At 40.0% G+C, this 11414-nt stretch overlaps 1 protein-coding gene across 1 annotated transcript; it reads right to left on the bottom strand.

Moving 5' to 3' along the window:
- Positions 1 to 2810: 2810 nt before the first annotated feature.
- Positions 2811 to 10046, bottom strand: ddx54 (DEAD (Asp-Glu-Ala-Asp) box polypeptide 54). The gene is made up of 20 exons (XM_020600956.1): positions 9727 to 10046; positions 8511 to 8637; positions 8321 to 8391; positions 8039 to 8227; positions 7792 to 7841; positions 7640 to 7681; positions 7469 to 7564; positions 7244 to 7365; positions 7051 to 7112; positions 6441 to 6572; positions 6100 to 6310; positions 5857 to 5988; positions 5507 to 5728; positions 5350 to 5423; positions 5068 to 5256; positions 4619 to 4767; positions 4388 to 4501; positions 4151 to 4261; positions 3953 to 4044; positions 2811 to 3714 (listed from the first exon to the last, which is right to left on the bottom strand). Exons 1-20 carry the CDS (start codon positions 9841 to 9843, stop codon positions 3458 to 3460), a joined length of 2559 nt encoding a protein of 852 aa, XP_020456612.1. The 5' UTR covers positions 9844 to 10046; the 3' UTR covers positions 2811 to 3457.
- Between the last annotated feature and the right edge of the window lie 1368 nt (positions 10047 to 11414).

The following is an 11414-nucleotide window of genomic DNA, read 5'->3' on the forward strand; positions in this document are numbered from 1 at the left end:
AGCTGGAGGAAGTGTCTGGAGAGAGGGAAGTCTGGGCATCTTTGCTTAGACTGCTGCCCCTGCGAGCCGGTTCCGGATAAGCGGAGGAAAATGGATGGATAAAGGAGAAATCCCCACTGATGATTTTCAACTGTTAATGAGTTGTCAGCAGTTTTCCACATAGACGAATGAAATAGCTGAGGTGAGAGCAGCTAATGTCAGTCATGTCAGGCCTGTCCTTCCTCAAATGGCCTTTTGCAACGTAAGTGATAGCCTGAGAAAAGGGAACAATCTTATCATAACTTGAGGGAGCACATAGAGTGAAGAGAGGAGAGCAGAGGACAGCCAGCGTGCACGGATGTGCACAATCAAACAGACACAGCAAACATACATACCAGCAAACAAATAACTGGTCTGATAATGGATTCAGATTAATAAGACAACTATGGGAATAAATTTTAGTATATGGTTCATATATATTTGGAATGCAACATAAGGTTACTGGGTATAATGGGCATCTTTTTGGACCATGCCCTCCATATTTAAAGGGCCATGGCACTGCTTGCCTTGTTTTAGTCCATTAACTACACATGATGCACATGATTGCTGACATTTTTTCAAACACAACAGCAAATTCAACCATTAGTGTAAATATGTTCTTCTACAGACCTGTCCAGGGTGTATCCTGCCTCTTGCAACCCTATATATCTTTCTATATATTTTTCTTCTGTTTTTGCCCTTTACATTACAGCATGCTTTGTCCCCTGTATGGTCAGAAATCTAGCTAGCTAGCTCTGTTCTAATTGGTCAGTCTGAGAGTAGAATGATTCTTAATCACGATGATCAAACCTAATGAGGGATGAGCGTGTCTGTATCTATACAGTATCTATTGCTTGTTCAGCTTTGTGATGTTTATCAGTTAAATTCAGCTTACTGGGTCAACAGTGGGCAGATCTTTTGTCTGACTTTTGCCTTATGTTCAGTCTTAATCAAACACCTCAAGTGAAAGTTAGATCATGAGCCATGTTGCCAGGTAGTCAAACCCAGAAGGCAAAGCAAACATGAATGCCTGAGAAAAATAATAAAAAAAAATTGGTTAATTGTTGGCTGGAAAAGGCAGTTGTGTGTGAAAGCTTTGATGTCAGAGTGTTTTTATAGCGCCAGCGGGGAAAGAAGTGCATTGCCACACAATACCAAAATGAAATAAACCCACCGAGTTAATCAGTGGAAAATGCAGTGAGTTGGATGGCTAAAGAAAGCCCAGTGGTAATGCTAATATTGCAATTTCAGGCCTGTCAGATTGTATTCAGACAGTTACACATATTTACAATCTATGACTGAGCATTTATATCCCTCTGTCATGAGAGCAGTAGTACTCTGATGCTCAGACTCTTTGGCGTATCTCAAGTGGATGCTGTGTCAGTCCTGGGAACCCTAGCCAAAGATAAAGCTGCCGTTCCTGATGAATGGAGAGCTGCTGTAGCACTAGAGAACGCTGGGATGAAGAGAGGGGCCATCAGATAGACAAGGGGAGTGAGGCGTGGTTTCACAGAGAATGGGATAAGAGGTAAAGCTTGGCATCTCTGCTTGAGGATTAACTGATATTGTTAGCAATATAACCCCCTTCGCTCCAGCTTGTTCTGGTCCCAGATAGCTCTGGGACAGATAGTTCAAATGCCCTGGATGTTGTTTTCCACAAATAACTTTCTATAGCAAGCCTGTATATACTTGTATTTTAACAGCTCATCAGCTGGAGTACTGCTGGATAGCTTGTAAATTTTACATTGAGGAATAATAAAGTCTTATGATTGTACTGTATTTTGTTTTGATTTGTGAAAAGTAAATAAAGGTATCAAATAAAGGTAGAGTGGACGGTACAATATTTTTCTCTGAAATGCAGTGAAGTCTAAGTATGAAGTAGCAGAAAATGAAATTACTCAAGTAAAGTACAGATACCACAAGTACAGTACTTGAATGAATGTACTTAGTGGTGGTACTTTGCACCTCTGTGTACATGCATGCAAATTCATGCTTAATATATCAAATTCTGTCATGTAATTCCTCTACATAGTTTATATATTTCATTAATATGCACAAAGAAAATGTTTGTTTTACAATACATGTGAAGATATATTTTAGTATTTTGCTTGTGTACATTATGTAGTTATGCAAGTTTATGCATGTCTATATACTGTGTGTATACATACTTTGGATTTGCCTTTTTAAGTAGTAGGAATATTAATAGTTATGTCTTCTACTGACCTGCAGAGTGAACTATTTACTTTACCCCTAGACAGACAAGCTGGCATGTTTCATGAATAAATGTTGGAAGATGAACCTGCTATGATAAAATGGCAGCGCTCTGGTGTGTGTCCTGTAACAATCTCCATGGTGACTCTGCTGTGTTTGGACCAAATACATTACCCACCTACCATCCATTTTCTTCCATCTATAGCAGTGTTCACACAGACGACCGGAAGCTGCAAATCTTCATGGAAGAGTCTCATGAGTAACTGCAGCTATGAATAATGGATGATAGTACAGTATGTCACAGCAATACAACATCCAGAAGGACTGAGCTACTTACACTGTAGTGCTGCGCTTTCGTCTGAGGCCACAGCAGAACGAGGTTCGAAAGGTTCTCTTGTTGGATGATAAACTGCAGTATTTTCTGCAATAACTAAATGTGATTAGTTAACATTTGGCCAGAGAAAGCAATTGAATGTGATACATCTCAGCTGTGAGAAATCACAGAACCAATAATCTAGTGCAGTGAGATTGAACTAATCAGTATGTCAGTGAAACCAAACAGCCACTCCTGATAGCTCTGGTGCAACATACCCCTTTTTTTACTAAGGTCACAGTATAAGAAACACAGCATGGACATGGAGTTCAAAAGACATGGGCATTTACCAGACGGTGAGGGTCTAACAGAAAGATGCTATTACTTGCCGTGGCTCTGCTGCATTGACCACTCTTTTTTTAAAGTCTTTCTTTCAAGTTTCCCTAATTTATTGAAGTGCAATACTAAATCATTAACTTGAAGAAAATGGGGTATATAAGAATTGTGCATGAAAGATACACTTTGCCAAATAACTGCACCAACCTAAACATCACATCATAAATACTCGTCTGCTGTCTCGACATGAGTGCAAATGAAAACGTGACACAGGATATTGCCTTACTGGCATCTGTATTTATCAGTTAATGTGTAGACATGTTTCAATACCGAAAATTATTTGAGCAGATTTTACTGTCAAAGTCACATAAAAAACAAATCCTGTTCATTGGATCATTCTTTTATATTGTGACATGTATGGAGTCCAGTAGCTGATGACCACAATCAGAAAAGGCACCATGAGACTCTTGAGGTGGACTGGGACAAAACTGACATTCATCATTCAGATGCTCATGCTGTCCTCTGTCTCAGCTCTCTCACAGAATCATTTCTGTGATCATTCTCCTTCTTTGTCCCCCCTCACAGTTTCTTCCTCATCTTGCCCTTCTTTTGGCCACCCCGTCCAAACCCTGACTTCTTAACTTCTCTGAACCACTGTTTGTTTTTGGAATGGAGCTTCTTCAGCCCTCCGCTCTGCAGGAACTGGTGCTTCTGCTTCTTCTTTCGCTGCTTCAGGATCTGCTCCCTTGTTTTCAGCTCTGAGCGCACTCTGCCTCCACCAGGCGTCTGCTGCGGTCTTGCGGGGCTCTGGAAGTTAGGACCTCGTCGACCACGGCCTGAGGGACACAGACAGGAGGATTAATTTTTTTTTTAAATGAAAATTTTGATGCCATATGTAGACCTCAAATCACTGCATTAGCACAGTACTGATTTATAATGCAGAAACAGACTTTCTTCAAGTAAGCTTAACAGCACGTTTGCAAGCTGGGTAATCAAGATTCAAAATGGCAATATAGTAATTTGACTTTAGGAACAGTTCAAGACTGTGGGAAATTCATTTATTCGCTCCACTACCTCCTGCTGGCCTCCTTCTTCCTCCTCCTGTTTCTCCATCTGAGCCTGATGCTCCGTCATCAACCCTGTATTTTTTCTTCCACTCCTCATAACTGACATGTTGTTAAGGTCAGACAGCATCTCCACAATTCAATATTTTCTAAGTAGGAAGGAGCAGGACTACTAACGGCAATAATATTAAACACGTAGGAAGGATACAAGTTCTTCTTGTTCTTCTTGTTGCTGATAACCTGGCCTCCATCTATTCTGATCTTCTTCTTCTGGTCTTCTTTTCCTGTTTCTGTCACAAAGCGCTTCCTCTTTCGGTCCCTACAAATGACAGAGAGACACTCAATTATGCTATGAAATGGAAAAATCTGAAGCTTTGTTTGGTTTTTTTTTTTTTTTTTAGAAAATTGTGTGTTTAGACTGGGTGAGTAAATTTTAAATTTTCACCATTTCATTATTTTTTTGTCCTGGTTGAGCCGGCCGCCCTCATCTCCCATTAGGTCCAGGACGGCTGAGGACGCCTGCTGTTCAAACACACTGCCCTCTCCACTGAGACTTAACCTAACACCGCACACAACACAAGTCACAGGTTAGAACATACAGAGAATATTTTTATTTATGAGTGGTTCAAATTTTCTTTACTATTATTTTTTAAATCTTAAGAATATTTTGCCTCACCCTCTCTCAGAGTTGAAGTCTTTGGGTCTGTATGGGATGTAAAATTCTTCATCTTTCCCACTCTGTCTGCTTTTCTTGTTCTTTGGCCTTTCTCCCTCCTCTTCATGCAAACCTCTCCTTTTTCCACCGACAACAGCAGAGAACACCCCCTGGTGGAAACACAGGGAACTGCATGTCAGAAACTAACAAGATTTCTGATTTAGAAATTGTGATTGTTTTTAGCTGCAGTACTAATATCCTTTGACACAGAATCCATTATTATATCTTTTTCCCACTTTGGTTGAATGTGGGACAGTGGTAGAGACATTTTTAGCACTTCTGGCATGTTCATGTACAACACTGCTGACCAGAGTTTGTTATCTGGGTTATATTCTAAGTGCTCCGCATTCAGGTCTCACAGAAAACACTGGAGACAACTAGTGGAATCCGACGGTCACAGGACTACTTACCTTTAAATCATCCTCCTTGCCTGTGGTCAGTGTGGAATCACTGTTGACGGGTTGATGCAGGTGGCGCTCTGCAGCCAGATTCTCTCTCTGCTTGCTGAATTTGTTCACCAGTTGTGCATCCTTGGAGCGTTTAGCCCGCATCACTTCGCAGGCTGGTGTCTTACTGTTAGAGTTGATTTCAAAAATAGTCTACACCAAAAGATGAGAGGTTTTATGTTTTAACATAGGTTAGCAGGAAAGAGAAGCATTAAGAAATACCTGCATTACCTGCGTGTAACTTACCGATTTGGATTTGTAGACCTTAATAGCATCAACTATTTCAAGGCGCTCCAGTTCCATTTTCTCCAAACCTGACCCTGAAACAAGATTAAATAAATGCTATTGCAGCTACTGTCTGACTATCACCATTACTGTTCTCGTCATCCTCCTCCAAACTGACCTAGTAATGGATGGACAGCCATGCTGGACAAATCTGCATTTTTGACCCGTCTGATGGACTCTGGTGAGGGGTTTGGCCGAGACTTAAGGTACTGCTTGTAGGCGTTCTCAGAGACATGATGCAGGTTTTGCAGGTCCAAGGAATTTTCATGGGCAGTGATCAGATGGGAGGCTTCATCATCAAGGATACTTTGAGGGACCCGACCAAACACACCGTCTGAATCTGAGGGTAGGTGTAGTGGGTCAGAAGATGGTAATAGACAAAACACTGATAGGTAAAACATACTTTTGCAAGTCTACTCACAGCCTCAATCTAAGAGTGACACCTGGCAGGGATTCTGCAAAGCCTACCTGGTGTGTGGTCAGGTGTGGCGAGCTGAACGGGCCTTCCAAGGAAGAGGTGAAGATCATACACAAAAGGCATCTCATCCTGACAAACCAGACTATAGGCTGTGCCGCTGCGACCCGCACGTGCCACACGGCCTGGAGAGAAAGAGACATGATGACCAGACAATCCTCATTCATCATATCAACTTGATCATTTCATCCCGTTATTGAAAATCTGGCTTTGAATTCTGTGTAAAAGCCACTGACCAACTCTGTGGAGAAAGAGCTTGGCCTTGGAGGGGAAGTTGTAATTGATGACATTGTCCAACAGGGGGATGTCTATACCACGGGCAGCGACATCAGTCACAATTAGCACCATGGCTTTTCGATGCACAAATTTCCCAATGTTGATCTTTCTGGCAGTCTGATCGAGAGCACTGTAGATGTAGGCACACTCCAGGCCTTCTGAAGTAAGCAGCTAGATTGATCCAAATAAAATAAGGCAAAAATTGCCCCTTAGAAAAAAACTGGATTTACTGAAAATGTTTCAGGGTTCATTAAGGACAAACACACACAAAGAGAGAGACATTCTGCTGTTTGTATCTCACCTCCTTGAGGTACTCTACATGATGTTTGGTGGCTGCAAAGACCACTGTCTGCTCCTGAGGCTTCACTACGTTCCTTAAGAGATGAAGCAGCATTGCCTGCTTGTCGTCCACACGCAGATGGAAAAATGACAACTGATGGAAGACAGGAAAAGTTTTTATATTTTGGAAAGGTTGGAAAGGGGTGGACATAGCTCTAAACCTCTGATGCACAATTATATCCATTGTCTGGGTAAAGAATATGCAAAAAACATTTTGCTTACAGTTGTCTCACTTACTACATAAATAAGACATTGTACCTGAATGCATCACTATAAAGACTATAAGTAAAAAATATCAGTCCCCTGCCACATCAGCTGTTTTGAAATACAGTAAGTTATCAGATATAGACAAATGGAGACAACACATCTCGAGTGGAAGTTCACAGCATAATTACAGTTAGATCTTATTATAATTCGTTTGTATGAAGTACACCATCATGTATTAGATTTACCATTCTAAGACTATTTTAATAAAAGCATGTCTTCCTCACTTAAGCCTCAGTGTATATGGGAGTCATTAGAAATTCAGTTCCAATACTGTGATGTTTGATTTGGTCCTTGATTTGATTTACCTTGATTTGGTCACTCAGTTTAGAATCGACATCCAAACGAATCAGCACTGGTTCTGTCAGCCCTGAAAATAAAAAAAAGTTAATCTGAGATTTAAGGAATGATATGAACCCAAGTAAAACAGAACTGACAAACAGGATGAAAAATATAAAAAATAAACAATGGTGGGCAAAAAAACAAGAAGTTTGATCTTACCAGCTCTGGCAAATTCCACCAGCAGTTTGGGCAGAGTAGCAGAGAACAGCAGAGTCTGTCTGGTGTCTGGAAGCCTCCGAATGATCTCCTGAAGCTGTTCGGCAAAACCCATTTCAAACAACCTGAGTGGAGGAGAAACACAGATCCATTAACAAAAACGTACAAGTTCATCCAAGCCATGCTATGAAATAACCACAAATTTAAATGCATAGTTTTCTTTCTCACCTGTCAGCTTCATCGAACACGACATACTCCACACTCTGCAACTTTAGGTTCATCTCCTTCACAACGTGCATGAGGCGACCGGGTGTACCAATGATTCTGGGGGGAAAGGACTAAGATCAGGATTTCAAGATAAAGAACATTTATCATTTAGCACAACAATAAAACACTCACATGTCAGGGTTTTCATGAAGAGCAGCAAACTGATCATCCATTCTAGAGAAGAGCAAAGACATTCGCTACAGTTAACACACAGCTGTGCAGATTTCTGAGTACAACAAAAAAAAGAATACCAGCATACAGTAAGTCTACTAAGAATCTCACACCTGTCTCCACCAAGGATCAAGGCAGTCTTGAGGCCGGTGAATTTTCCCAACTATAATACCACAAGACAGTGAGGAAAAAAAAGTCAGTGACAGGAATGAATAACAGTCACACGTGCAATTATTCCAAAGACAAAGCATATTAATTCAACTCAAAGTTTTCAACCCAGAAAGTATAGCTACACAATCCATCACTACATTAAACTGTTAAATGAACAAGTACAACAAACAATCAATCTAACTGTGTGACCTCTTTTGTGAACTTCATGGTTTGAAGGGCCAGCTCTCTGGTGGGGGTCAGGATGAGGGCCCTGGCTCCTGTTTGGGCTTGAGGAGCCTTCAGCTTTTCAAACATGGGCACTAGGAAGGCTGCTGTCTTTCCACTGCCAGTTCTAGCCATGGCTACTATATCCTTGCCATCCAAAATCACTGGAATAGTCTAAAATGGGAAAGAGAATGTTTGGGCATAAAATACTGGTCACCTATCAGTAAACACCTTTAATTATATGACACTGAAGCACCACTGACCTACCTTTCTTTGAATAGGAGTTGGGACTTTGTAACCCTTCTTCATGACCCCTTTGTATACTGGGTAACTGAGACCTGAAATCATTCATAATGTAGTCAAACAGTGTTACTACTGGATCAGACTTTTACCTACAGTATATACAGATAACCAGAGGGCATGCAGCCCTATCAGTGTGCTCTTCACTGGCTCCTACCCATGGACTGAAAACCTCCAGACTTCTTTTTCTTCTTGTTTTGGGCTCTGATCAGCTCCCTGGTGTCAGGCTCCACATCAGACAGGCAGTCTGATGAGGCGGGGAACCGCAGCAGTTTCCTCCCCGCCTGTAACACCAATAAGAAAACATGACAATAAATGTTTCAATTCAAAATGACTTACAAACAGAAAATAATAATATTAAATTCAAGGCAATATTCACTAGATATATGATGATAGGTGTGGGTGTACAGTAAAACCTTATACTACATGTGTGAAGATCTTGGAAAACATTCAGTGAGTGAATCTGTTATTAGGTTCACCTTTCAAAACTAATGCAGTCCAAGACAACACCTGTACCACAATTTCTGGTCATCCCTGTTTCCTTACATGAGATGGTCAAAATGTATACACATTACAGTGCTGTCCACTACAACAGCCACTAAGTATGACCTTAATGCTAAATCATATCATATAATGAATACCTCTGTGACAGTGTTGGTAAAAACTGAATGCTCTCAGCATCATAAAAACACACTGTGAAAGCAGATGTAACGTTATACTGAGGATGAGAGTGTATAATACAATATCGTGCTATGAACAACACTTCCAAAGTGCAGTCACCTACATTAGATGCTTTTCAAGAATAATAAATAGTAGCACTGAATCAGGCTAGTGGAATAATCAACTGGTCGATCTACTAACAGCAGAAAAACATGTTTTAATCGGCAATTATTTAACTAAAGAACCATTTGAGCCACTTTTAAGTAGAAATGTCAAATATTTCTTTCTATAATAGCTTCTTATATATGAGGATTGATGCTTTTCTTTGCCACAAAAGTAAAATGACTAGTCTGAACTTTTGAAGATGTCTCCTTGGTCTGCTGGAAACCATTCACTATTGTCATTTTAAAGACTGAGTATCACTTTACAGACAAAACCACTGACAATGAAAACTTGTTAGTTGTAGCCCAATTTAAGTAGAGCGTTATATACCTACTATATGTGGTATAACATAATAGAACAACCAATAATCCATGATAAAATGAGTAAAATGCTTTGCTGCTGAGCTATACACCCATCTTATAACAAACTTCGTATAAAACTGCTCGTATAACGACAACCTTTATTAAGTGAATATATATGCCAATTCATCAAACGTCATGATTAAGAGAAGCGGCTGAATGAGTGACTTGTTTTAATGTATTGTTGCTTACAGAATCATCGTCCTTAATTTCAGCAGCCAGTTCAAAGTCTCCCCTGTCAGAGTCAGACTCCGACTCTCTGTTGGTGTGTCTCTTCTTCTTCGTCAGTTTCTTCTTTCTCTGGGCCATCCTGTAGCTTTAATACTTTTGAACCTACGGTCAGCAAATTTATTATACAGATTATCAAATTAGCCGGGATCAAACTAGTGATCAAAACAGCTCATATCTTCTTAGCATACAACAACCAAACAACACGTCAGGCAGACATGTTGGAACCACGTGTTAGCGTCATTGTTGTCTTCTTCTTTCGCTTTGAATGGCTTGCTGCTATGTTGCCTGAAGCTCCACACCACCGCCTCCTGCTTCGGAGTGGTAGTCATATTTATAATTACGCGTATTTACACTGCCTCCAGTTACTAGAAATCATATAATTGCAGATTGAGTGATTTCTAACACTTCTAAAACCTCTGAGAATTTTTTTTGTTTGTTACATATTATGCTCATTTTCTATTTGTCTTCCTTGACCCAATCATCCAACTGGTATAACTTTTTTATTGGCCTGTATGTTACACACACAAGGACTTTGTCTCCAGTACAGAACCAAGGTAGCCCAAGGACACTTCAACATGTGAACTGGGGAGATCAGGAATTGAACCACCAGCCCCCCAGTTGGGGGACAACCACTCTACCTCCTGATAAGTCCATGTGCAAGCAAATTTTTAGAAAAGAGAAAAACTTCAATTAAATGAAAGCCTACTTTGGGTTGGTTTGTTGTATTTATTAACTTCTTCATTAACATCCATGATATATAATCAAAATGTATAATTTCCATGTTGCATGATGCAACAAGAAGACAGGTTTTTGTGTTAATAACTACAGCAAACAGAAGCTGTGTTGTACAGTTAGCAAAAATAACTACAGACATAAGAGAGAAAAGAATGAAAGTGAACAAAAATGTGTTTTGAGCTAGTTGGATATAACTTAGCTTTTGAAAACCTGTGCAGTATGAAAAATATTTTTAGTCACATACAAATGAGAAGAAGAAAGACTATTGTCCAAATGTGGTTTTGTGGTGATGACTATATATTTATATAACTCAGAACTCATGGGGCCACAGAAGACAATCAGCACATTTTTTGTTGCATAACCTTTCATGAACTGACTGCACAGGACATCTTGGCAGGCAAAGCCTGCCCATCCATGCAGCAACTGCCACACTTATGACCCTGGAACCCTGAAATATGGTATGATCATTTTCCCAAAAATAAAACAGATTTTAGTCCACTGCACAAACATAAGCTTGGCAACAGGATCTCTACATTTTGTACTATTATGCACTCATTTTAGAAATCTGTCCTTCAGTGACATATTTATTACACATGTGGTAAATAAATACCGTCAGTACTTTACACACAGTGTTCTTTTAATTTATCATGCTCTTGCTGATAACAAAACAGAGCTTTAGTAAACATTGCTCTGCCAAAGCTTATAGAATATCCTCACCTCATAGCGTTGAATTACTGTAGAATCAATCTCACACAACCACGTGAATCTACAAGAGGATCAAATATGAGATCAGGTAGTTTCTTGCTTGTGTTTTTTTAGGATAAGCCAGTTTATCACATTCTGACTTATCCAACCTTTGGTTTTATTAAAACATGAGGACAGCTACTGATCAACAAAACAGCTACCCAAGGCAT

The sequence above is a fragment of the Monopterus albus genome, unplaced genomic scaffold (genome assembly GCF_001952655.1).
Source record: "Monopterus albus unplaced genomic scaffold, M_albus_1.0 scaffold49.1, whole genome shotgun sequence".
Classification (NCBI taxonomy): Eukaryota; Metazoa; Chordata; class Actinopteri; order Synbranchiformes; family Synbranchidae; genus Monopterus; species Monopterus albus.

Excerpts from the sequence above, each read along its gene's own strand:
- ddx54 (XM_020600956.1), bottom strand. The coding sequence starts at position 9,843 with ATGGCCCAGAGAAAGAAGAAACTGACGAAGAAGAAGAGACACACCAAC. Across the intron at positions 5,729-5,856 it reads CACACCTGACCACACACCAG|ATTCAGACGGTGTGTTTGGT; the intron begins GTAGGCTTTGCA and ends ACCTACCCTCAG. Across the intron at positions 4,262-4,387 it reads GACAAAAAAATAATGAAATG|GGACCGAAAGAGGAAGCGCT; the intron begins GTGAAAATTTAA and ends TGTCATTTGTAG.